The 26567-nt window shown below is 43.3% G+C and overlaps 1 protein-coding gene across 8 annotated transcripts in view; it reads left to right on the top strand.

Moving 5' to 3' along the window:
* Positions 1–26567, top strand: part of MYO9A (myosin IXA) — a 181011-nt gene that overhangs the window by 29564 nt on the left and 124880 nt on the right. For all 8 annotated transcript variants that reach the window (XM_064721969.1, XM_064721971.1, XM_064721966.1 and 5 more), the window contains exon 2: positions 5944–6867. In XM_064721969.1, the coding sequence (XP_064578039.1) occupies positions 6025–6867 (843 nt within the window). In that variant the 5' untranslated portion in view covers positions 5944–6024. The remainder of the gene's footprint in view (positions 1–5943; positions 6868–26567) is intronic.

The following is a 26567-nucleotide window of genomic DNA, read 5'->3' as shown; positions in this document are numbered from 1 at the left end:
AGTCCTTCCTTCTGTATGTGGACAATCCTGGAGTGCTAATGGGTATATTTTTCTCCATCCAAGCTTATCATCCTTTAAGAAATAAATTTGAATTGTGATTACAAATCAAGTTGAAGACAACTCTGCTCATTGCAGGAGGGTTGGACTAGATGACCTTTAAAGGTCTCTTCCAAAACAAACCATTCCAAGATCTCTGTAATGCTTCCAAATGTCAGTGATAGAGATAGAACTCTCTGTGACAGAACCTTCATTCTTTTGGATGGAAATAATTTACATAAATCTGGGTTTTGGGTACCACCACACAAGGTTCTTTGAGAGGGACCCACATAGGTGATTAAGTGACAATAATTACATTTCTCTCCCATCAGCAAACAGTGGGAAGAGAAAAACAGGGAGAGCATGGAAAAGGAAGATGATAAAATAAGAGGGAAGGAAAAGGTGAATGTGAAAAGGTGCAGTGATAACCAAGATGTTCAGCTTTCCCCTTGGTATTCCTCCTGTGTGTATCTGGCCCAGATGTGTGGCTCTGGTGTCAGTTTTGGTGTCACCAAGGTGTTATTTTGGGTGCCAGCAGCACGAGGCTGTGGGCTGCTACAGGACAAACATCTTGTGCCCACAAATTCAGATTAAGCACTGAAATGTGTTTGGATTGGCAACCAGGAATTGCTGCCCTGCACAGCGTGTTGGGAGGTGCTGCTGGATGGATAAGCAACAAACCAAACCCTGAGGATTGGGGAGAAAGTTTCCCTGTTTCTGTATCCCTTGCCAGGTTAGGGGATGTTATAATAAACTCAGTGAACTTTGCTTCCAGAATTGCCCCTTTAGCAGCCTCAATGCTGACACTGATCCCTGTTTTTTCCAAATCATTCGGTATTTGGCAAACCCTGCGCATGATTTCAGGCTTTAGCTGTCACAGATTATTTATGCTGGGTTTGGATGCTTCCAGTGGACAGTTTGTTTTGGATTTTTGCCACGTGCTGCTAACACTATCCCTGAAAATGAATGTATTGAGGCTGCTCTTTCTGAATGTGTATTAAACTGTGATCATATAGCAAAAGATCACATAGAATGTAAAAACCAACCGGTATTTACATGTTTAATGTCTGTACAAAGCTTAATTGGCAAAGTTTTAGTATTTTTGTATCAACCTGCTAATTATGAGATGATTATTGTCAGTTTTATCAGCACCCTCTGAGCCTTCCCCTTGCAAACAGTAATTGATTTTATTATGTAGGAGAACCCAGGGAATATAATGAATTTGTAACCACATTTAGAGATTGTGCTTTTTTATGTTGGAAATAAAATTATGTTCGTGTAGTAAAATTGAGCAAAGTCAGCATTCAGGATTAATTTGAGAAGACTCTTCATTCTAACATAGAAAATGGAAAAAGAAAATAGAAAGTATATCTGGTCAGAGGGCTGGAGCCAGGCTGGGAGAGCTGGGGGTGCTCAGCTGGACAAGAGAAGGCTCCAGGGAAACCTCAATATCCCATCCATCCCTGGCTTCCCATTGGCAGAGGGCAGGGCTGGATGGGATATTGGGAGGATGTTGTAGTGTGTTGTTAAGTTTCTTGTGTTATTCCCCCAATTTATGTATTGTTCTCCCCTATTATGTGTAAAATGGTTTTGTTCCCCCAGTTTTTCCCGCCACTGCTAGCCTGTCAGCTAAGTTGCTATAGTAACCGCTATTCATAGTTGCCGATATGTAATTGCTCCTCCCCTGGTTTCCCTTATAAGTGAACGTTGTCTCCTCCCTGGGCCCAGTCAATCACCCCCTTCTCCTCCCAGGTTTCGAGAGCCTTCTCTTCTCTGGAGATGGTGGCTGGCTGGGGTCCCAGGACACCTCCTTTACCTTTTGGTTATTGGTCTCCATGGAGTGTCAGTTCTGTGAAGTTCATCCCCTCACCTTTCCCGATTGGTTCCGCCTGTACCCACCCCCCTCCTTTATAATCCTGTTTCACCCCTATTGAAAAACTTTTTCCCGGTTGTTTCCCCGCGTTTGGATCCCGCAACACCTTCAATAAACCGATGTTTAACCCCCGGGAAATGGTCAGCTCCGTTCCTCCCCAATACCAGCGGTGTGAGCCAGTCCGCAGCCAGCACAGCCCGAGGCCCTCAGACGCCGAAGGGAGCTGGCCAGGAATTGCAGAGGGGCGTCGGCCTTTCGCCCTCAGCTAGCCGGACTCCAAACTTCGGGCCACATATGCTCTTCTCTGCAGGAGGGAATTCCTGGCTGGGAGGGTGGGCAGGCCCTGCCCAGAGCAGCTGTGGCTGCCCCTGGATCCCTGGAAGTGTTCCAGGCCAGTTTGGATGGGGCTCGGAGCACCCTGCTTTGGTGGAAGGTTTCCCAGCCATGGCAGGGCTGGAATGAGATGAGCTCTTCCAGCTCACACCTCTCCATGATTCTGTGTTGACTTAAAATGCCTTAAATGTTTCCTTTCATGGTGTGCAGAGTCCATGAATTTTTGGCCAGAGTGATCCCAGGAGTTTGCACTAGGCAAAAATGTATAAATGACTGAAGTGTAGCATCGTTTTTATATGTTCGCCTGTAAATGTAAGCATGTAGTAACTCAAAAGGCCTTTAATTAAAATAGTGCACAGAGCAAGTATTATTGGGTGACACAATATAAACTTTGTATAATTCTTTTCATGATCTCATTTAATTTTTTATGTCTAAATGCAAAAATATTAATTTTTCAAGTCATATAATATCTAATACATAGAATATTTGTCACTGGAATAGTTATTAGGAGACCCTTTCTCCCTGACATATGCTAATTACCTTAGGATGGATATTTCATTGCATTATTTCTCCAAAATACTTTGGAAAAGCTGACTGCATGCACAAGGTGTGTTGGACTGTGAGCCAGGGCCAGGCTCATGTGCAGCAGGGCACGGGAGACCACAGCCAATTAACTTCATTAACATTGCTTTGACCTCTCTCAGCCCTCTGAGCCACCTTTGAGGTTGTTACCAGTAAACCCTGTGGCACCCCTGGGATTTACAAGGCTTGAATTAACACCCCTTTGCTTTCTGATCTTTGAGTGCTTTTGGGGATGGGACTTGGCTCTTCCATGTCCCCAGAGTTTCTGAGGCTTTTGGCATCTCCATGGGGTTCATGCTTGGCTTGCAACCCTGCTGGATTCACGTTGTTTGGGTGCAGAAGGCACCAGGTGTTTGTTGTTACCAATTCCATGCAGAATAAACATCTCCAGAGATGTTTGGGTGGGTGGGTGGAGTGCCTGGTGCTTTACTGAGTGTGCAGGAGGGTCAGTTTGCTCAAGGTAAGCAACTTAAAGTCCTGTTTGCACTTCTCACGTGAGTCAGCAGTCTTGGATACGCTCTGATAACATCAATAAAAATAGCCAGAACTCTTGGCCTCGGCTTTGAAGGAAAATCTGGGTGAGGAATTACCCAGCTCAAGTACAGTGGGGGGGTTTGCTCACCCCTTGTTGATGAAAAGCTGATGCTGGAGCTGCAGAGCCACACAAAGCAAGCCCAGCCCAGCCCTTCCCTGACATCATCCCTGCTGCATCTGTGCCTGTAGTAAAGCCATAGGAGAGCAGCTGGAACACTTCCCAGTGTATAATGTATGTCCTGCTACCAAGCAATGCACCGTGAATCTCTGCCAGATGGATTTCACTGGGACAAATTCATTTCTGGGCTTTGAAGTGCGCGTGGCTGGGGATAATAAACTTAATGAAATATTGGAGCGAGAAACAATGCAGCATAAAATAGTGCTGCTCATTTGAGGGCCTCAGAAGTGAAACAATTCTCCAAATCCCAGCCTTGGAGTGGATGTGGAAGATGTGGAAACCTGGGGGAGACTGCAGGGGCAGGGTGTCCAGTGAAATGCTTTCCCTGAATACTCTTGCCAGCATCAAATGTCTGAAGTTCCCTAAACCTGTTGTGGGTTTTGAGTTCATGGTTTTTGGACCCTTCTTGAGCATTTTGTTGATGCCAGGAGGGAACTGGCATAATTGTGAGGTCTTACTCCAGTGGGGCAGTGTGGAGAGCCTGGTTTAAGCATGGCTTAAAGAAAGAGGCCATGAAGGTATTCAGCTGAGGGAAATATAGAAGTCTGCTGTGAAGCAGCCTTTCCCAGGCTTGATCCTGAAAATAATTAGGTTCTCAGCCACCTTTTATATAAACAAGATTCTCAGACCGTTCTGTCCTTGGCTGCTACTGGGAACAGACAGCCAGTCTGGGAATAGATATGAAGGTTTTGAGAACCTTTAATATCATGGTGGGAACACTGATCTTGGTTTCAGTAAACCAACTTCAGGTATTGTAAGCAAAAGGAGGAGCTGAAGTTTTCTCTACAGCCTGTCAGGAGCTCAGATTTTGCAATATGCATGAACTTAATTAACACGGTTATAAAAAGTGACTGATTGAGTGAATAAACGGAGTCAGATGCGAAATCAACAAAGGTGGTCGCTCCCTCACTTGGACAGGGCAGTGCTCAATGAAAAACTCAACGTTACAAAGAACATTAGGATGTGTGTCCATGGAAACTTTAATCTGTATGAAGCATCTCTGCCACCTGATTGCCCAGATCCTGGTTCTGAGGGTCCTGCTTTTCTCCCTAGTTCCCTTTTGTCTTCTATTGGAGCAACTCTTAACATCTTCCAGGGCAGTTTGGAGTTTGCTAGAACTGGTGGAGAGCTGGGGCCCTTTAACTCTGAATCTGCTTTTATCTGGGGCTGCTGGTGCTGTGTTATCTCCTTGTAGTGATGGAGTTTGAGAAATCAGCTGCACATTTGATGTTTCATTGCCAGAGAGATGGGTTGGTTTGGTTTTAAGCAGTACAATAGAAATAAAAAGTGCAAATACAAAGGAGTTGGTTGCAGTAAGTTGTATCCAGTGTGAGATATGCACATCTCTGAAAAAGGGTGACTTGGTAGGGGGAAAAGTGTTGCTGATTAAACCATCATGGGTTCAAAATCTGGACAGGAAGGAAAAGAATTTATCTCCTCTTCACTGGCACAGGACCATGGAAAAATGCATCTGCAGCAAGGGCCAGGTGTGCAGGGGAGGTGATGGTCATTTTGTTTTAGCAGCTAAAATTTGTGGGTGCTGAGTACCACACACCCATGAGATGGATTCAGGAGGTTTTCTGGTGTGTTGCTCACAAAATTTTCGCTGAAAATCGGAGGGTATTTCTGATTTTCAGGGGCAAAATTAGCAAAAACTTCAGGTGCTGTGGGAGGAGAAGTAGGGGGAGGCTGTGTTGTGTGTGTAGTGTTTGGATGTTGAATATCTGCTACAGCTTTGGGGTATTTGTAGGATAACACCTTGTCCGGTTTTCGGCTGTTTGGAGGGCCTGGAAAGGCCCGGGGTGGCCTTGGGGCAGCCGCGTTTCAAAGGACGAGAAGAGGCTTCAGTTCTTTTCTCGGTCTCGGTGTTTATTAATTGTTTATCTAAAAGATTTTCTCTCGGCCCGACAGAGCTCTGCTCAGCAGCCAGCCATGAGCACACTCCCTGCCCTCCGGGCGGTCACCTATCTTTATACCCAAAGTTGCATATACAATATTTATCATTTTTCCCCAATACCTTTCACCCTTATTGCCCGGTGCACTTTTAGTAATGACCAATCCCAAAGTGCCACCATCACCACAGAAGATGGAGGAGAAGAAGAAGAAGAAGAAGGACAGGACACGCCCCAATTCCTCCATCTTACTTCTCTAAACCCCCCTGTACAGCAATCTTAAACCCTGTGTTTCACTCTCTAATTAACCAATCCCTTCACCATTCACCCCGGTGAAACCCTCCTATCCTCATACAGGTGTCGTCTCCTGTGTAGGATCAAAGTCCAGCCACCAGACACTTCTGGCAACATTCCAGGACTCCCGAGCCCCCCAAGGGTGGTCTCGGTGACACCTCAGTCCTGAGGTGCTGAGATCCCACAACACCTAACTGTTTTTAATTTGTATTTTTTTTCAGCCTTGCTAACATGATGACCTGACAAGATCCAGCACGCAGTCCTGACTATGCAGCCCAGGGACTGATGGGCCAGGATCCAATATGAGTGTGAATGATGTTGGAGGCAGACGACGCTTTGAGGATAGCGAGTACACGCTGCACATCTACCCCGGGAGCATCGCCGAGGGCACCATCTACTGCCCCATCGCCGCCAGGAAAACCTCCACGGCCGCCGAGGTCATCGACTCGCTCATCGACAGACTGCACCTGGACAAGACCAAATGCTACGTGCTGGCCGAAGTGAAGGAGTTTGGAGGGGAGGAATGGATCCTCAACCCCACGGACTGCCCGGTGCAGCGCATGATGCTGTGGCCGCGCATGGCGCTGGAGAACCGCATCAGCGGCGAGGATTATCGCTTCCTGCTGCGCGAGAAGAACCTGGACGGCTCCATCCACTACGGGAGCCTGCAGTCGTGGCTGAGGGTGACGGAGGAGCGGCGCAGGATGGTGGAGAGAGGCTTCCTCCCCCAGCCCCAGCAGAAGGACTACGATGACTTGTGCGGTTTGCCGGACCTGAACGAGAAAACGCTCCTGGAAAATCTCCGAAACCGCTTCAAGCAGGAAAAAATCTACACCTACGTTGGCAGCATCCTCATTGTTATTAACCCCTTCAAGTTCCTACCTATTTATAACCCCAAGTATGTGAAGATGTACGACAACCATCAGCTGGGGAAGCTGGAGCCCCACATTTACGCCGTGGCAGATGTGGCTTACCACGCTATGCTCCAGAGGAAGAAGAACCAGTGCATCGTGATTTCAGGGGAGAGCGGCTCGGGAAAGACACAGAGCACCAACTTTCTGATTCATCACCTCACCGCCCTCAGCCAGAAGGGATTTGCCAGTGGAGTAGAACAGATTATTCTTGGAGCTGGCCCAGTGCTTGAGGTAAGATGGAAACGATAGTAGCGTGGAAATGTTTTAACGGTGAAAAAAACCAAACCTGAGTAGTTGGGATTTTTATTGTGACACTTAACTCTGTGGTTGTCTGCTAAATACTGATAATAAAGTGACAACAGCATTACCAATGAAGGAAGCTTGTGTTTCCACCTATAGAATATTACCTGCTTCCAAGAAAAAGAGGAAAAAGCAAAAGTACAGCAGATGGCTTGCTGCCAGATTTGTTAATGCTTTGTTTTCACTCAAGTGTTTCTCAGTGCAGGTTTATCTCAGTGGGAAAATAGAAATGAGAATTATCAGTAGCAATTTTCTGGTGTATTGAAAAGGGATTTCATTGCACACAATGTATTGATAATGTTGTATTTATGGAGTTTCTGTGCAGTCAGCTTCTTTGAGCTGGGGAAGAAATCAAAGGTAACTTTCATGGTCAAAATTGTGTTTTCTAACCATGAGTGATTGATTTGGCCACTTATTGGTTACTTTATGAGGACTCTTCCTTTGTATTAGAGGTTAGATAAACTTGGCCATCAACTTTTCAGGTATGAAACGCTGAAGTCAGCATTAATTAATTAATTAATTGGTTATGAGCTTGCCCCATAGTGGTTGAGATGGTTTTCCTTGGAATTGACAGCTTTGCCAGTTAGAATTTTGTTGCTTAAAGACTCTTCCTGTGTATTAGAGGTTAGATAAACTTGGTCATCAACTTTTCAGGTATGAAACTGTGAAGTGGAATGCCAGCATCAATTAATTAATTAATTAGTCATGAGTTTGCCTCATAGTGGTTGAGACGGTTTTCCTTGGAATTGCCAGCTTTGCTAGTTTGAATTTTGTTGCTTAAAGCCCATCTGCACATGGGTGATGTGTCAGCTTCAGCCATGCCATTGTCCTTGGAAGCCACGATCCCTGGAGGTTTTTTGGTGCATGCATCCTCCCCCTCTCACTCTCTGGAGTTAATGAGGAAACATCAGATTAATGTAATTAATGGTGGTTACTGTGGTGACCCACGTTAGTGACTACATTAATTTCAGCAAACTGGCATGAAGACTGTTGCATTCCACCTCCAGTCCTGTTATTCCACCTGCAATCCTGTTATTTATTTGAAACACTTCCATGCTCTTTAGTTTTTGATTGTTGCTAATGTGTCACGTTGGACCAAGGTCATTTTATAGTTCTCTTTAGCAGTGTCAGAGAGAGCATGTCTGTCTAGGTTACATTTCTGGGGGTGGGGAGGAGAGATCTCTGTGAAAAGAAGAGTAGAGGGAAGTTTGGGGAATTGGTTTTTTTTTCTTAGATTCTGCTTTTCTCAGGAATAGGTTGTTTATTTGCTTGGCTCTTGGATGGAGAGAGGCATCACAAATGGTTTGTTGGGAATCCTGCTCTGGTGGTGGCCACTCACTTCTTCTGGGCACCATTCCCAGAAGGGTTTGGGTTGGAGGGATCATCCCATTCCCATCCCATTCCACCCCCTGCCATGAGCAGCAGCACCTTCCTCTATTCCAGGCTGCTCCAAGCTCCATCCAACCTGGCCTGGAGCAATTCCAGGAATGGAGTTTGGAGCTTCTCTGTGCCAGGACCTCTCCACCATCACAGGGAAGAATTCCTTCCTAATTCTTAATATTCTTTTCCTTTAAAAAGCAGCTTTGTAGTTCCTCTCCTTGGTTCCCTTTCCTCTAGCTGAGGTTGCTCAAAGCCCCAGATCTGGCAAGTTGTGTGTGTTGGGATGAGGTGGAGGGCAGGGATGCACTCCAGCCTTTTGTTTTCCTTTCGCAAGATCTGCAGCTGTTTTTGAGGGAAAAAAATCCTGAATCATATCTGTTATATTTTTTTTTTTGCTGTTGGAACAGAAGTTTGCATTCCTTCACTCCAGCAGCTGGACTGCTGCTGTTGTGCTGTGTCTGCTTCCAGGCCTCTTGGAAAAAGTGGGGGTAATCCAGAATTTCTTCTGCTCTGCCAGCACTGGTCCCAAATAGTCACAAATCAGGCAGCCTGAAAGATAAAGTGCCTATATTTCTGCTTTTCCTTCTCTTTCTAGAGCTTCCCAAGAAAGGAATCTTCAGAGCAGAGCTTTGGGTTGCACTACTCTGCAAAGCATTTGCAGATTTGACCTTTGAAGTTGTGGTTGAAATAAATTGAATAAACTCTGGAAGTTTAGATGCCAAACTTTTGGGGATTTTTTTTTTTCTTCTTTTCCTTTGTTCTTCTTCTCTCCTCCAGACACCTTCTGCATTCCCTTTGCATATTTAAGATCAGGTTGTGCTCAGCTCAGGTTTGTCCTTCAGAGGCAGCGACACAGCTCTTTGTGCTGCGACTTCTCATTTAGAAAATGGAGCAACCAAGAGCTCCCTTGGACCCACAGATCTCTTTCTCTGCCTGAAAAGAGTCTCTGGCAGGACAAGTGCATGGAACCTCCTGTTCCTGGGAATGCCTTTGCTGTCATGCTCACACAGCAGGAGCGGAAGTGGAGCAAAATTAAGATTTTTTTTTTTTTTTTCTGCAGCTTCTCTGTTTTCTTAATTTACCTTTCATGAACAGCTTGGGGCTATTGTTTGGGATTTTTTTTTGTTGCTGTTGCATGAGATTCCTGAGTCTTGTCCAAATTGGACTTTTGGGGATGGCTGTCAAGACAAGCTGTTACTGCCCTCCAAACACAGTGACATCATTCCCTAGCTGCACGTATTTGAGGTGTGTACTGAGACCAGGCGTGTCCTTTTAAAGTCTATTTGATGTAAATCCTATGGATTTTCTTTTTCTTCTGCTGGGGTTTAATAGGAAAATTTTGTTGTTGTGGTGCTCCTTGGAATGGTTGCAATATGCTTCTTTTGGTGATAAATTATATTTTAAAATACTTGCATATTTATGTATGTTCTTTCATAAATGATATTCCTTAAATACCAATACTGCTTCTCCTGTGGGTGCCAGACCTGCAGTTACCCTGGGTAGGATAACTGTGGGCAGATCCCACACTCTTCACTCCTGTACAGGAATGAGGATAAGGGGCTGCTTGATTCATTTAGGAATTAGGGCACCGTTATTTCCCTGTCAGAAATTACATTTTATACTATTTTTTCTAATAACAAGATTCCATTTTTTTTAAAAACAGATGATTTTCTTTCTATTTTTCCTCAGTTTCTCCCCATTTTCTTATAAAACACATTATGCCCTATAAGAACTCGCTTCTTCAGCAGAGCTGAGCTTACTAAAATTTTGCACTCTGGCTCTTTAGTTTCAAGACTGAGCTTCTCAAAAGCCGTAATTTTGTGTAGTTAATTAAGGAAGAGTTCCACATGCTGCAGTTGTATTTTGTTTCTGATTGACTCCATGCAATATTTGAGGTGAAGATGACTTCTGCTCAGCTTGATTCTCCATCAGGAGCCCACAGTGCCACACCTCAACAGGACCTTGAGGGGCTGGAGCACCAGGAGCACTGGGGGGGCTCAGCCTGGAGAAAAGGGGGCTCAGGAGGGACCTTGTGGCTCTGTGTCCCTGCCAGGAGGGGACAGCTGGGCAGGTTGGGCTCTGCTCCCAGGGAACAAGGGAGAGGACGAGAGGAAATGGCCTCAAGATGTACCAGGGGAGGTTTGGGTTTGGAAACGTTTCTTCACACTGGAAAAGAAATGGCTGCTCCATCCCTGGAAGCATTCTAGGTTGGAGAGGTTGAACAGCCAGGTCTAGTGGAAGGTGTTCCCACCCAGGGGGTTGGATTAGATGATCTTTGAAGTTCCCTTCCAATCCAAAGCATGCCATGATTCAGTTTGTGCTGTGCTTTGTCCCTGCAGGGATATTTTATCCCAGATCTAGGGAACTTGTTGATGTGAACTTGGAAGAGTGTTTTAAAACCCTGTTTCCTCTTTAATTCTATTAGCTAGAAACATCCAGATGAACTTTATGTTGGAATCTCAGCCTGTTTTTATGGACTGTAACCCTTAGAGGTGGGATGTGGATGGGATCATCACCTTGTACTGGTACATGGGACAGCCTGTGAGCGTCCTCCTGGACCATGCTTCAGCTTTCTGGGGAGCTCTGAATGCAACTGAATAAATTACATCTTGCTAATTTCTTTTTCAATTCTGCATAAAACTGCAAAAGTAGGAAAATCCTCCCTGGCTCAGGTATTCCCAAAGGTCCTCAGACAGGTATTGGATGAACCTTGGTCTAAAGGAGTCTACACCAGATTGTTTTACCATCGGTCCCTTTCTCAGCATCTCATTTGTCACAGGATGCAGCCATGGCAGCCACACACGGCAGATGTGTTGTCTGAGCAGCTGTTTATTTGCCTTTTCAGACATCCCACTGGGGATCTCTCAGTTGCTTTTATAAGAAAATTTTAAAAAAAGCCAAGAGCTGTGTTCCTGGGAGAGGCCTCGGAGCACAGGCGGTGGCCAAGGGGAGCTGCTGCTGCCCTTCACAGCTGAAATGCATCTGCAGCATCTCTGCCAGAAAAAAAGCAATTGATTGCTTGAATTGCTTTGGAGAGAACTGCAGGGAGCTTTCTGTAGACTAAGTTGCATTCCCAGTGGTGGTGGTTTGCACAGGAACCTTAGGAACATCAGCTGGAGCTGCCTTTTGGTTTCTGGAGCAATGTTGTGCAATGTGTGTGTTTTGCATTTGTGGGGAAGGCAGAGTTGCCACCTGAAGGCCTGGGAAGCTGAAAGCCTTTATTTTTTCTTATTTACTTCATCCTGATTGTAGGGTTGTTAGAGGGAAATGCAGACAGCATCTAGAAAAGATTTTGGATGTTATTTTCCAGGATTTTGTCCTCGCAGCTGAATTGAGCCCTGGCAGCTGGAGGTGCAGCCCTGTGAGGTGTGAGCAGAACAACTCCACAGTGCTGGAATTGCAGTGGATGCTGCTGAATGTTTCCAGAGCCAGACAAAGAGCCATTGAGTCGAGTTAGAAAAATCAATTAACTGGAATGATCAGGCGTGTCCTGCACTTCCAGCAGGTTCGGGCAGCGCTGGGAACACTGAGGGCTCCCTGTGCATGGGCCTCTGCTGCTTCCCCTGCAGTTATCCTGGGCAGCACCAGCTCCTCTGGCACATCCCACACTCCTGACTCCTGTACAGGAATGAGGATAAGGAGCTGCTTGATTCATATATTCATATAGGAATTAAGGCACCATTATTTGCCTGTGAGAAATGACATTTGCAAATGGACCATATTCATATTTTTACCTGGAACAATGCTAATGGGATGTAAACTTGGACTATATTCCCTTTTTTCTCTATTCCTGCTTGAAACAGTATTAATGGGAAATAAAATTTAAGTATATTTACATTTTTACCCTCTATTTGGAACAGTATTAATGGGAGGTAACCAAATTCCATTAAAATGGACTTAACAAAAGAAAATAGATTCTCTGATTCAGTTCACAATGTTCAGTTTCCAGTACAGTGATTTTTAAGTAATTGGCTTGTATTGTGTGGCTCTAAAAGTTTTATATCCAAAATAATGGATTTATATGAAGGGGAGAGGGAATATTTATTCTTCTGCTCATTATTCACTTTTAATCATTTTTAACCTATGATATATGCAATTATCACTGCTCTGCCATCTGAGTTTGGGGTAGGTGTGAACACAGCAGCCAGGATTTTTTCCCCTCTGCATTCTTGCCTGGAAAGGTTAGAGAGAGAGCAGCACACGGAGATTATCCAGCTGATGCCTAATGTGGGAAGAATTTGTGCAGGCCTGACACAAAGGACTCCCACAGCAAGGCTCTGCACCAACTGCTTCCCACCAGTGCCTGCAAAATGCTGGGATTCTTCAGCAGGGGAGCTTTTACAGTTTCAGGCTCTGTATCAAATAGCATCTTGTTCATCCCTGTTTCTGACACTGAATTATTCAATATTTTCACTGTAGAGTCTTCCTGCCATATCCAGATGGGCTGTATCAGTGCCTGGGTCTAATATTGTTATTATTTTTCATTACATGCTATCTTCAGCAAATATTTCATTACTCCAAAGTCCAGATTATTGCACTTGAATGGCAAAAAATGATGTTCCTTCCCTGAGATGACAGTGGGGAGATGGATTTGTTATTAAAGCAGGTTTATATGAAGCTGCTTTTTCTCCCCCCTTAAGAATTAGGAGCTATTTTGTTTCCAGGAGGAAAATGCCAAATAAACCCTGCCCTTGTTGGGTGGAGTGCTCACCTTGCAAGGCATCCTGACTTTATGGGCCTCTAGATAGCCAGGCTTTATGGATCACTAATATCAGGATCTCTGGCTATCCAGAATCTATAAATATTTATGTATCTATACAAAATAACCCTGAATCTGACCCTGGCAGGGACCATGTGTTCATTCAAACTGAGATGATGCTCAGTATTATATGGTATTAGAGAGCAATTTACTTTCTAATACCATTTTTAAAATATCTTTCTCTGTCTTATTCCACCAGTGTTTCTGTTATTTGGGTTTGTTTTCAGCTTTTCTGGTAAAACTTGAATATCAAGGTGCACATTTAACAAAACATGAAGGAAGGGCTCATTTTCTGACACCTTATTTTCCCTTTTTCTCTCTATTTAACAAATGCTGTAATCATAATGTAGCACTTTGATAAATGATGTTTTCAATCAAAGATCATGTTGCTACTGTTCAGTAAGGCATCCATGAAAACTTAAGAACCAAGACAAGGACTTTTTATTCCTAATGTGCATAGTTAATACAGCACCATGTTTTTCTAGTCATGCAGTGAGAAGTTAATGCCTTAGGAGGGATTTTATTTCTTCCCCCTCCCCCTTCTCCCTGTCAAAACACAGATTTTTTTTTGTTTTCAGGAGCATTTTCTGAGACCCTTTTGACTTTTTCCGTGGCTGGGTAGCCTGTATGGGGATTGCCACGCTGGGCTGGGTGCTGGGTGGGTGCCAGGTGGGTGCTGTGCTGCAGCCCTGGTGGGGAACACAAGAGCCTGGGAACAAGGAGCCTTTGTAGGACAGGGACTACACCCAGCTTTGGTGGGAATTTCACAAATTTGGGCTTTTTTTTTAACGGTTTCTGCCATCCCTGTGGCTTTTCTGGGCCCAGAATGAGAGTGCTGTGCCCTAAAGACCTCTGGGAGAGCATTTGGGTTTGCTGGCCCAGGAGCAAATCCTGACAGCTCAATGACAGTGTCCTGCTGAGCTCAGAAGTTGTATCCCAAGGGAGCAGATAGGATTTTCTGACTCTGTCCTCCGTGTCTTCAAGGGAGAAAGGCTCTCCCTTCTTATTTATAGGGCAAGAATTGCTACTTGTAACAATAAATTATTACCAGTAATTTTATAGGGTGGGGGACAGAGAAAGCGTGGTTAGTTATGGCAGGGACCACAGGTCCCACAGGGCAGAAGATTGTGTCCATAAATCTCCAGTGAGGGAAACTCCACAGCCTCTTTGGCCAATCTGTCCAGTGCTTGGTCACTGCACAGTGAAAAAGCTTTTCCTCCTGTCCAGGTGGAGCTTCCTGGGCTCTGTCCCTGCCCGTGGCTCTGGGGCCATTGCTGGGCCTGGAGCTGAGCCTGGGACCTGCTCTGCTCCTCCCTGCACACAGGGACAAACAGGGACACTCAGGGCTACGCAGGGACACCCAGGGATATGCTGGGATAACAAGGGACAGCACCCAGGGACACCCAGGGATACCCAGGGACACCCAGGGATATGCTGGGATAACCAGGGATGATACCCAGGGATACCCAGGGATGATACCCAGGGACACCCAGGGATATGCTGGGATAACCAGGAATGATACCCAGGGACACCCAGGGACACCCAGGGATATGCTGGGATACCCAGGGATGATACCCAGGGACACCCAGGGATATGCTGGGATAACCAGGGACAGCACCCAGGGACATCCAGGGACACCCAGGGATACCCAGGGACATCCAGGGACACCCAGGGATACTCAGGGACATCCAGGGATATGCTGGGACAGCACTCAGGGACACCCAGGGATACCCAGGGATACCCAGGGACACCCAGGGATACCCAGGGACATCCAGGGCTACCCAGGAACATGCATGGATACCCTGGGACACTCAGGGATACCCAGGGACACCACCCAGGGACACCCAGGGATACCCAGGGATACCCAGGGACATCCAGGGATACCCAGGGACACCCAGGGATATGCTGGGATAACCAGGGATGATACCCAGGGACACCCAGGGATACCCAGGGACACCCAGGGATATGCTGGGATAACCAGGGACAGCACCCAGGGACACCCAGGGACACCACCCAGGGACACCCAGGGATACCCAGGGACAGCACTCAGGGATACCCAGGGACAGCACCCAGGGATACCCAGGGACACCCAGGGATATGCTTGGATAACTGGGGACAGCACCCAGGGACACCCAGGGATACCCAGGGATACCCTGGGACAGCACTCAGGGATACCCAGGGACATCCAGGGCTACCCAGGGACACCACCCAGGGACACCCTGGGACACCCAGGGATACCCAGGGACACCACCCAGGAACACCCAGTGATATGCTGGGATACCCAGGGACAGCACTCAGGGACACCACCCAGGGACACTCAGGGACACCCAGGGATACCCAGGGACACCCAGGGCTGAGGGCTCCTCTCCAGGCTGAGCAGCCCCAGCCCCCCCAGCCTCTCCTCGGCAGGGAGGTGCTCCAGGCCCTTCCTCATCTCTGCAGCCTCTGCTGTTCCTGCTCCACTCTCCAAACTCCCCGACAGGAGGGTGCAGCCTGCTGGGGGCTGGGCTGTGCTCCCAGGAAACGAGGGACAGGACAAGAGGACATTCATTGTCCTAAGCTGCCTCAAGGGAGGTTCAGATTGGACTTGAGGAAGAGTTTCTTCACAGAAGGTGTGATTAGGCATTGGAATGGGCTGCCCAGGAAGGAGGTGTCCCCATCCCTGGATATGACACTCAATGCTCAGGTCTGGTTGACAAGGTGGTGATCACAGATTGGATTTGATGATCTCAGAGGTCTTTTCCAATCTCAGTGATTCCATGATTCTGTGATAACTACAGCCCTGCAATGTGTACATCTTCTTTCCCCATATGAGTCCTATGGGAATAGACTTGATAATTCCAGCAACTGAGGGGCTGCAACAGCTTCATGCTCGGGTTGATTCATGCACTGAGGTGTTGTAAAAAGAAACAAACCTGATATTTTGGTCCATCTATGCAGAGATGTGACAGCAGCACCAAGAATACTGACATATCAGGACTAGGAGACCTCCAGTTGAGCTGTTGTTCATGCCTGTAATTGTTACTTTCCAAGTCAGTGCTTTCACTGAGGAGTGTGAGGATGGTCGCCACTGAAAATGCCTCAACTCAGCAATTGCTGGTATGGGTGTTGTTGTCCACCTCTTCTACAGCAGGTGGATTGCAGTTTTCTTTCAACATCTTAAGGATATAAAGGAGTTTTAGTGCCTTCTGATTTGCCCCAATGGCTTTGCCAAATCCAAGAGGACTCAGTTAAAAGCAGTAAGGCACTGCAGGGAGCTGCTCCCATTTGTTTGCTGTTTAAGGTTAAATATTAGGTAGAGGTTAAGTTAAAGCTCGGCGGAGGGCGGTGGAACAATCCTCTCCCAATCCCACGTTGCACAAGGCTCACAGGAGCTCATGGCAGCAATTCAGGGTAGGCAAATAAAATCATTGTTTGCCGTGTTTGCGGAAGGGATCTGCCCTAACGGCAGCAGCAGATTGCAGCTCCCTTCTATTCCCTTAATTAAGATGGATGAGGAATCAACGTCGTGCCAGACAGTTGAGCCTTTGGCTTTGTCACTGTGATTGGGGATTTGGACTTCTCTGGGCAGAGGCTGTGATAGGGAAGATGAAAGGACAAGGAGAATCTGAAGAGTTTCAAACAGTGGCGACCTTTTGTAGATCATTTATTTTCAACATACTCCAAGTATAAAAACCAAATGATGTCCATTTTGCATCAGCAGGTTAACAAAGCCCTCTGTCTCTGGGTAGTTGGTGTCCCACCATCGCTCCCTGCTCCTGTGAAGCCTTGAGCTGAAGGGAAGCACCTCCTGTGCAGGAGTGAAGAGCATGGAGAGCCAGGTCTTCCTCTGTGCTGCCACAGATTGTTGTAGTGTGTTGTTAAGTTTCTTGTGTTATTCCCCCAATTTATGTATTGTTCTCCCCTATTATGTGTAAAATGGTTTCGTTCCCCCAGTTTTTCCCGCCAGTGCTAGCCTGTCAGCTAAGTTGCCATAGTAACCGCTATTCATAGTTGCCGATATGTAATTGCTCCTCCCCTGGTTTCCCTTATCAGTGAAAGTTGTTTCCTCCCTGGGTCCAGTCAATCACTCCCTTTCTCCTCCCAGGTTTCGAGAACCTTCTCCTCTCTGGAGATGGTGGTTGGCTGGGGTCCCAGGACACCTCCTTTACCTTTTGGTTATTGGTCTCCATGGAGTGTCAGTTCTGTGAAGTTCATCCCCTCACCTTTCCCGATTGGTTCCGCCTATACCCACCCCCCTCCTTTATAATCCTGTTTCACCCCCTATGAAATTACTTATTCCCGGTTGGTTTCCCCGCGTTTGGATCCCGCAACACCTTCAATAAACCGATGTTTAACCCCCGGGAAATGGTCAGCTCCGTTCCTCCCCAATACCAGCGGTGTGAGCCAGTCCGCAGCCAGCACAGCCCGAGGCCCTCAGACGCCGAAGGGAGCTGGCCAGGAATTGCAGAGGGGCGTCGGCCTTTCGCCCTCAGCGAGCCGGACTCCAAACTTCGGGCCACATATGCTCTCCTCTGCAACAGATGAAGGCTTCACCTCATCCTCATCCCAGCCCTGGCAGGACATGAGGCAGGGCAGGATGAGCTTTGCCTGCTCCTCCCACCCCTTGCAGGCAGCTGCAGCTCAGGGATCTCCTACATTGGCACAACCTTCATCTACCAAGTCTGAATGGGTGTTTTTGGGGTCAGCTTCACTATCATTGGCCATAAGGAAAACCTGAATAAAGGAAAAGATGTTACAATATTGATTAAGAGTCAAAATAATTGAAAATTTAGCACAGCATAAGACAAATCAGGATTATTGGCTGTTATGAAAAACATTATTTATAGATATGTAAAGAACATATTTATATATATGTTCTTTAACTATAAATATAAATATATTTATAATATATTTATATTTATAGTTAAAGAACATATATATGTATATATATTTAAAAAAAGGAAAAGTTGAGGAGTTTCTGCCCATAATGTAACTTGAAAAAATATATTTTTTGTCAGTGTTGTCCAGATCCACACTATTCTCATTTGAAAGAAGGAAATAAGAACAAAAGAACGTGATTCCTGTGCGCTGACTTTGTGCTAGAGACCATAGATTTACTGATTGTCCCAAAATGGGCAGATTGACTTCAGGTTTTTAATTGGGAGAAAAATCTTAGCCAAGGATCTCAGTGAAGGATAACAAAGGAGAATGAAAGCAGCTGGGTGAAAATGCTCACGTCCAACATAAGGATGAAATGTTTATACTCAATTTGCTTTATCATTGAGGAAATCAAAAAGGGTTTTTTGAGAAACAGCAGGTTTGGGGAGCAAAGTTTTGGTTTGGTGGGTTGGTTGGGAGCTGTCTCCCAAATATTTGGTGCTTGAGTGCTTTCCAAAGCAGAGCAGATCCAGACTTCAGTAAAGCATCTGATGTGCTTGGAGAAGAAATGGAAAAGAAATAAATGAAGAAACAAAAGAAAAAGATGCAAAGCAGATTTCATAACACAAAATCCTTTTTGAAGAAATTTCTCAGGATTCCAAATATTCTACGTACAGGCTGGTAGGTGTAAGGAGCAGTCCTGAGTGTCTTCTGTGGGAAATTGTGGGGTTCAGTTGAAGGTTTTCTTCTTATATGTACAAAGTTAATTATCCTTTAATTAAGGAGATTTGGAAAATAGTCCAGAGGAGCAGAAAATGCTGTATTTTTTTGTTGTTCAGCAAATATAGAGGTATTTCTATAGAGTGAAATTTCTATTTCACTCTATAGAAATACCTCTATATTTGCTGAACAACAAAAAAATACAGCATTAGGTAGAGTGATTTCCATCTGATGGAGATGGGGAAGATTTGGTGTTGTCTCCTTAAAACAACCTTCTCTACAAGGCTCATATCCACTTCTTCATTGAAAGAGAACTTTGCAAACTTTAGAAATACACTTTTCTGGTTTAGTTTAAGGCTCTGAAAAATGTGGAGTTGGAGACATCGGAGTTTGTCTTTATCTCCAAGGCTACGGCCGTGGAGCTGGCGATGCTGGGAGGAATGTGTTTGAATTATTAGGCTGAACTCTGCATTTCTGGGCCAGAGTGTTCCTGGTATTTGGAGGCCTCTGGGATAGAGGTAACCTTGCCAGCAGGTCATAAATTTGAGCCAGTTTTTTTTTTTTTTTACCTTAGTCAGGAAATTCACGCTGGAGCTTTCCTTAAGCCAGGATTGTCAGTGATCTAATCCCAGCCCGCTGCCAAACCTGGGAGTTGTTTTCTGGCGTTTCGTCGCCGGCTCTTTGTTCCGTCCATCGATTTCCCCGCTCCGTGCTGTTCCCCAGAGCTGCACTCAGGAGTGGATGAATGCACACCATCAGCCTGCAAAAACCCCTCTGCTCCTTATATATGCCTTAATATATATGTGTGTGTATTCACATAATTAATATATATGTCAGTATTATAGGAGATATTGACATATTTTATTATTATTACTATAGGAGATATTAATATATATGTGTGTATATTCACATAATTAATATATATGTCAGTATTATAGGAGATACTGACATATTTTATTATTATTACTATAGCAGATATTACCATAAATTATTATACAAGTTGTTGTTGTTATTTATGTATTTGATTTTGATATGACACCTGCAATGCAGATTTGTGTGTGTATTCAGATAATTAATATATATGTCAGTATTCTAGGAGATACTGACATGTGTAGATATAGGAGATACAGCATGTGCTGGCCAGGGAAAGTGATAACGAGCACTTGGTTTTAGTTTGTCCAAATAAGCGCTACAGGAAAAGCTGCCATGGGATTTTGGGAGTTTTGGGATGCTTCATGCACGAGCAGGTAGAAATCTGCATTGCAGGTGTCATATCAAAATCAAATACATAAATAACAACAACAACTTGTATAATAATTTATGGTAATATCTCCTATAGTAATAATAATAAAATATGTCAGTATCTCCATAAATAGTGACAATATATATATTAATTATGTGAATACACACACAAATCTGCATTGCAGGTGTCATATCAAAATCAAATACATAAATAACACAACAACATTTTATATATAATTTATAGTAAATATCTCCTATAGTAATAATAATATAAAATATGTCAGTATCTCCTGTAATACTGACATATATATTAATTACTAATATAACACAAAATCTGCATTGCAGGTGTAATCACAAAATCAAATGCACTCAAATAAACAACAATAACCTAAATAATAAGTTAATATTCCTATAGTAATAATAGTAAAAGTTAATATCTCCTATAGAATAATAATATGAAGTTAATATCTCCTATAGTAATAATAATACATTAGTATCTCCTATAATACGACATATATATTAATTATATGGATACACACACAAATCTGCATTGCAGGTGTCATATCAAAATCAAATACATAAATAACAACAACAATTGTATAATAATATAGTGTAATATCTCCTATAGTAATTAATAATACATTAGTATCTCCTATAATACTGACATATATATTAATTATGTGAATACACACACATATATATTAATATCTCCTATAGTAATAATAATAAAATATGTCAGTATCTCCTATAATACTGACATATATATTATGTGAATATACACACAAATCTGCATTGCAGGTGTCATATCAAAATCAAATACATAAATAACAACAACAACTTGTATAATAATATATATATATGCATATATACAATATATGCATATATACATATATACAATATATATACAACAACTTGTATAATAATATATGATAATATCTCCTATAGTAATAATAATAAAATGTCAGTATCTCCTATAATACTGACAGATATATTAATTATGTGAATACACACGCAAATCTGCATTGCAGGTGTCATATCAAAATCAAATACATAAATAACAACAACAACTTGTATAATAACATATATTAATATCTCCTATAGTAATATATAAAAGTTATATCTCTATGAATATATAATATAAGTTAATATCTCCATATATGAAATAATAATTAGTATCTCTATAATATGACATATATATGTATAATATAATATAAATATATGTATAATATATATATATAATATAACAATATATGCATATAAATATAACAATATATATACAATAACTTGTATAATATATATTAATATCTCCTATATTAATAACAATAAAATATGTCAGTATCTCCTATAATACTGACATATATATTAATTACGTGAATATACACACAAATCTGCATTGCAGGTGTCATATCAAAATCAAATACATAAATAACAACAACAACTTGTATAATAAGTTAATATCTCCTATAGTAATAATAATAAAAGTTAATATCTCCTATAGAATAATAATATAAGTTAATATCTCCTATAGTAATAATAATACATTAGTATCTCCTATAATACTGACATATATATTAATTATATGGATACACACACAAATCTGCATTGCAGGTGTCACATACATATCCAAAATAATATATATATTATAATATCTGCCATAATAATATGTGTAAAAATAATTATATGTAATTACATATATACACACACAGTCTGCACTTCAGGTGTCAAAGAAGTTCAAAATAACATCTGTAATAGTATTTGTTATATTAATATATGTAATGTAATAATAGTGTAATAATATATATGCACAAAGAAAAATCTGCATTGCAGGTGACTCAAAGTAATCCAAATTTATATATATATTAATATGTCCTGCAATAATCTATGTAATAGCAATATATCTATATGCATATGTAAAAAAACATCCGTGTTGCTGGTGTCATAGATGTTCATAATTACAAATAATAATAATACCAACAGCAATAATAATATAACTTCTGAGGTGTCATATAGAATCCCCAAACAATTACTCAGGTAAAACCCCATTGCATTCTCTGGGTCATGGCTTAATGTGAATGTAAAAAGCTTTATTTTAATTTAATTCTCAAGCTATAATAGAAGTAAACTCTTTGTGCTACAGAAAAGCACAGCTGTGATGGATAGTTAAAATATTTTGGAGAGTGTTTAGCAATGGAAATTTGTCCAATATGTTAATTATTGCATCTGTCAGTGAAATGTGAGGTATGTTTGTTGCACATTTGGTATGAGCAGAGACGCTGCGCCAGTCCATGGCTACATCACTGTGATGTGAAATTCATATGAATTAAGCCAGTTTTAAAGGAATTTCAGTGGATTCCTTGGAATAGCAGCTGCTCAGCGCTGGGATGCTGATGATGTGTAATTCCCACCAGGGCTGTCAGTGTTGCTGGGCAGTGATTTTTGTGCTGCAAATCCAGCACAAGGTTTATTTTCCCCCTTCCTTCTCTTTTCTTTCCTGCAAATTGAAGCACAGAAAGCCCTGCTCCCACGTCCTGTCCGGATATTTGCTTTAAATCAGAATATTCTATTGCTGGACATGTTAGATTAAAATTAAATTGTTATAAAATAATATTGTTATAGGCTAACAATATAGGCCATGGTTGCTCTGGGGTGAAGGATATGGCAATTCCTGCATCATGTTAGCCTATAATAATTGTTATAAAAATAATATTGTGGAAAGAGAAAGAAATTCAAAGTTCTTTCTGGCTAGGGGAATATGTCTAAAAATGCAGCCCAGGGTCACCTGCCACTTCCATTGCTGGTGCTTGTAGCCAGTCAGCCTAAATGCACCCGTAATGCACCAGTGCTCCCCATTTTTGCATTATGTAGCTGCTAAAAACGATAAATAACCCAACTCCTGCTCCTCCACCTTGTGCTGCAAATTAGGAGAATGGAGGTGCACCTTCAATTTTGCACAGTGAAACCTCCTAAATTGCCTTGTGTCCGTGCACACCAACTCCTTGCCTTCCTGAACGGTCTCAGTGTAACAAGTGGGCATCCAGGAGCTGTTAAAGCTGGATTAATGCTGGGCTTGGGCTGCTCCAGGAGGGATTACAGAGCACAATATTGGCATGAAGGCTTTTGCAAAGCGCTGACACAGCACAAAGAAACTCTGCCGGCGCCTTGCGTGCGGCCCTGGGCTGCGAGGGACGACCCGGGGCTTTCTAGAGTTACATCACAATTATAACATTTGTAATCACAGAGATGCAATAGAAATAACCTCCTGGCAGAAGGGAAATATGTGGGTAATGAATGGGTGCGACCTGCCTGGTGCAGCCCTGCGTTTTCGCGCTGGCTCGCGCGGCCCTTCCCGCTTTGCAACATCTGGTTTTCATCTGCTGCAGGAAAGCCAAATCATTTCAATGAAACTGGAAGAAAACATAATGCTTTAAACAAAAAAAAAAAAAAAGACAACTATTGATGTTAGCCTGGTTTTCAGCTGGCGTTAATTAGATTTATCAGCAGGGTTTATCGACAGAGTGGACGCTGGCTTGGATGCTTGAGTTAAGGCATCATCCAAGGGACAGCGCCATCAGCGAGGGCCAAGCGCCACGTTCTTCCTTGGAAGGGCTTGAAATGATAAATAACACAGGTTCAGATTGCTCTGATTTCTGGTGCATCCCCCAGGTGATGAGTCAGGAGGGACCTGGGGCACAGAGGGGATTTTACTGATGGGACTGGCCATGGTTGCTCTGGGGTGAAGGATATGGCAATTCCTGCATCATGTTAGCCTATAACCGAAATGCCTTCCCTAAATTGTCAAATATTAGACATATTGAAAGAAAATAAATATACAATAGGTGTACAAGATATATTAATAAAATCCAACATATGAGATATACAAATATAAAATAGATATAATATATACAAGAGTTATAGAAATATGAAATAAAAATGCATTATTTTCTTCCTATCTGTCCCACTAAATCAGAATAAGGTTGTCATGGAGGTCCATTTTCAAGTTTAGAGCAGCATGGGTCAGCATCTGCTTAATCCCCATCACATTAGAGCCCCTGTGGATGAAGTTTTTTAACTGCACTTTATTGATCGCTGGGCTTTTAAAGACATCCATGAGCTCTCAGCAAATGGAGTGTTCATCCTGCTCCACGCAGATTGACCCTGTTGGCTGGGGGGTACTTGAGGAATAGGCAGGCTTTTTGTTCCATCTATGCTGCAACACTCTTGTGGGTTGTTAGATTGTTTCCCCTCAGCGGGTTTTTGGTGCTGGGAAAGCTTCATTAAGATAGAATTATGAGTAAGCGAAATATTTCTGGTTTTCCATGTTAATTGTGTCTGTTTGACAAGAGAAAGGGAGCTGGGAGAAGCTTTTTGAATAAGCAGGACGTCTCACCTCCTGGCTTAAGGCATGAGGATCTGTCAGAGCAAATACTGAAGGAGCCATAAGTCTGTATTTTGATTTAATGGTTGTAATTTTTAAATTGCTTCATGGTTATCATGTCATAAGATCTTAACCACTAATTTTTTCCAAGGACTTTAATTAAATTTCAAGCTTTCAACTGGAAATTCAAAATAGAAAATAGGTTGGAGCTTACTAATAAGTTTCTTGCTTTGAGAAAAGTCACTGCACTTAATAGAACTATGGATTGGGCAGGGTTGGAAGGACTTTCATGTATTTGACTGGATTCAAACCACAGTTAATTCAACTTCACCCCTGATTGCCAGATCCACACTTCAGTTTCTCGTGAGCCAAATTTCTCTGGACAAGGATGCAGTTGAGCAGGGCTCAGAGTGTTTTGAGGAAAAATCATGGTGTTTTATTTTTTTCTCCCACTCCTTGCCATGGAATCAGCTCAGTTTAATTTTGTGTGTCTTGTGGGGGGCTGGTGCCAGAGATGGGGTTAAAGGGATGCAGAGGGTGAACAGTTCAGTGAGTCAGGACTTCAATGTGTGGATAATTCAGTGTGGATATTTCCCTCCTTCGTTCTGCCTCTCACATGAGTTATCTTTGATGCATTTATTTTCTAAAGTGGCAGTGGAAGCATTGCAAATGCAGTAGCAACCCCCAAACCATTTGTTTGTAGGCTGGATCAGAGTCTTGATACAGTTGGGAATGATGTCCCCCATGTATTTGTGCCAAACGTCCCAGGGAACAGCAGAGTACAGGTGGAAATCTCTGAATCATCCAACTTAGATTTTAGACCTCCTTAGCACCAATTCTCCCCTTTTTCTCCCCTTTTTTTTGGTGCAGCCCCTGATACTGTGGGATTCCTTTTCCATGCCTTGTTTCAGCCCCCACCTGGGTTTTAATTATGATAATTAATTATGACTTGAGCCTGGGGAGCTGGTGAATTACCAGTAGCCCCCTATCCTGGCTGCCATCCAGGGGGAGATGGGGAAGGAGGAGCAGTGAAATGAGGGATGGGCAGGAAAGGCCTCGCTCTGGGCTGCCGGCTGAGCGAAGCCTTCCTGCTGAAACCCCGCCAGCACGAGGTAGGACAATCGTGCTGCTGTTCTCCCAGGGACTTATAAACAAGAGGATGAGGCTCAGCAAGAGAAAGAAAGGTTTCTTTCTGTGGTTTTCCTTTCTGTCAGTGTTTTAGTTTCCTTTTCCAGCCTCCTCCTGAATTGCAGGCAGATCTGTTTAGAGGAGAAATGCTGTTTTCACATGAGTTTAATTTTTTAATGTAGTGTTTTACTTGCTGATTAAGGTCAATAAAAGAAATACATTTAATATTCTCTTGAAAGATGCAAACAAATCCCTCCTTAGTTAGCACTGATGGTGTTTTTGTTGGGGTTTATAAAGCTGCTTTGAGTGAGCCAGCGGGAGCAGCATCCCCATCTTCCCCAGCCAGGATAAACAGATGCAATCCAGTGATTCCTGCTACAACCCACATGCATTTTTATTGCAAAATAGAAAGAAATAATAATAAAGAAGGTTGAAAAAATAATAAATTCACATCATCCCAAATGCAACAAGAGTGGTTGAGCTCCTTGCTTTATCCCCACTTTCAGGATGACATGTGTGTTGTTATTTAAGGGAGGGATCTTTTAGCTCTACACCTACAAAATGTTTCCAAGATTTTATCCCTCTAGGAGATACTTGAGATATTCTGACCACTTGAGTGATCATGTCCCTGTTGTTTTCATCATATTGAGAGTTGGGTGGTGTATGAGGTTGTCACCTCTCAGCAGTAACTATATCTATGGAATAATGGTTTTGGAGGTGGATAATAGGTGCTGGGAAATGTGAGATCTGGATCTAAGTTTCCCTCCCGCCTGTTTTTCATTGGCAGGTCTGAGCTTGACTAAAATCCTGTAAACCATCACCTCCCTTGTTCTGCCCTATGAAGGGACATTTAGGACATCAAAACCTCGGGTTTGGATGTGTTCTTATGTTTTTTATTGAGAACACAAAATGATATCTTGGATCAGTCATTGTGATGCAAGGCTTTCACCCTCTGGAGATGCTCTGTCATGGAGGGGTGGTGGGGCTGTGCCTCTGGGCTCTGTTCTGCCCTTGGCCCTGCAGGGAGGGATGCTCCAGCATCCCAGCCTGGCTCCTGGAGCAAGGGCCAGAGCACCAACAGCTCCTTTCCTTGCAAATAACCAATGGTTCTCCGTTCATTTTTACAAACCAAGAGTAATTAGGAATGGCTCACTCTTCATTGTGCTC

This window comes from Zonotrichia leucophrys, chromosome 10, assembly GCF_028769735.1.
Source record: "Zonotrichia leucophrys gambelii isolate GWCS_2022_RI chromosome 10, RI_Zleu_2.0, whole genome shotgun sequence".
Classification (NCBI taxonomy): domain Eukaryota; kingdom Metazoa; phylum Chordata; class Aves; order Passeriformes; family Passerellidae; genus Zonotrichia; species Zonotrichia leucophrys.
The sequence above is the reverse complement of the archived record's forward strand: the minus strand, read 5'-3'. Positions and strand labels throughout refer to the sequence as shown.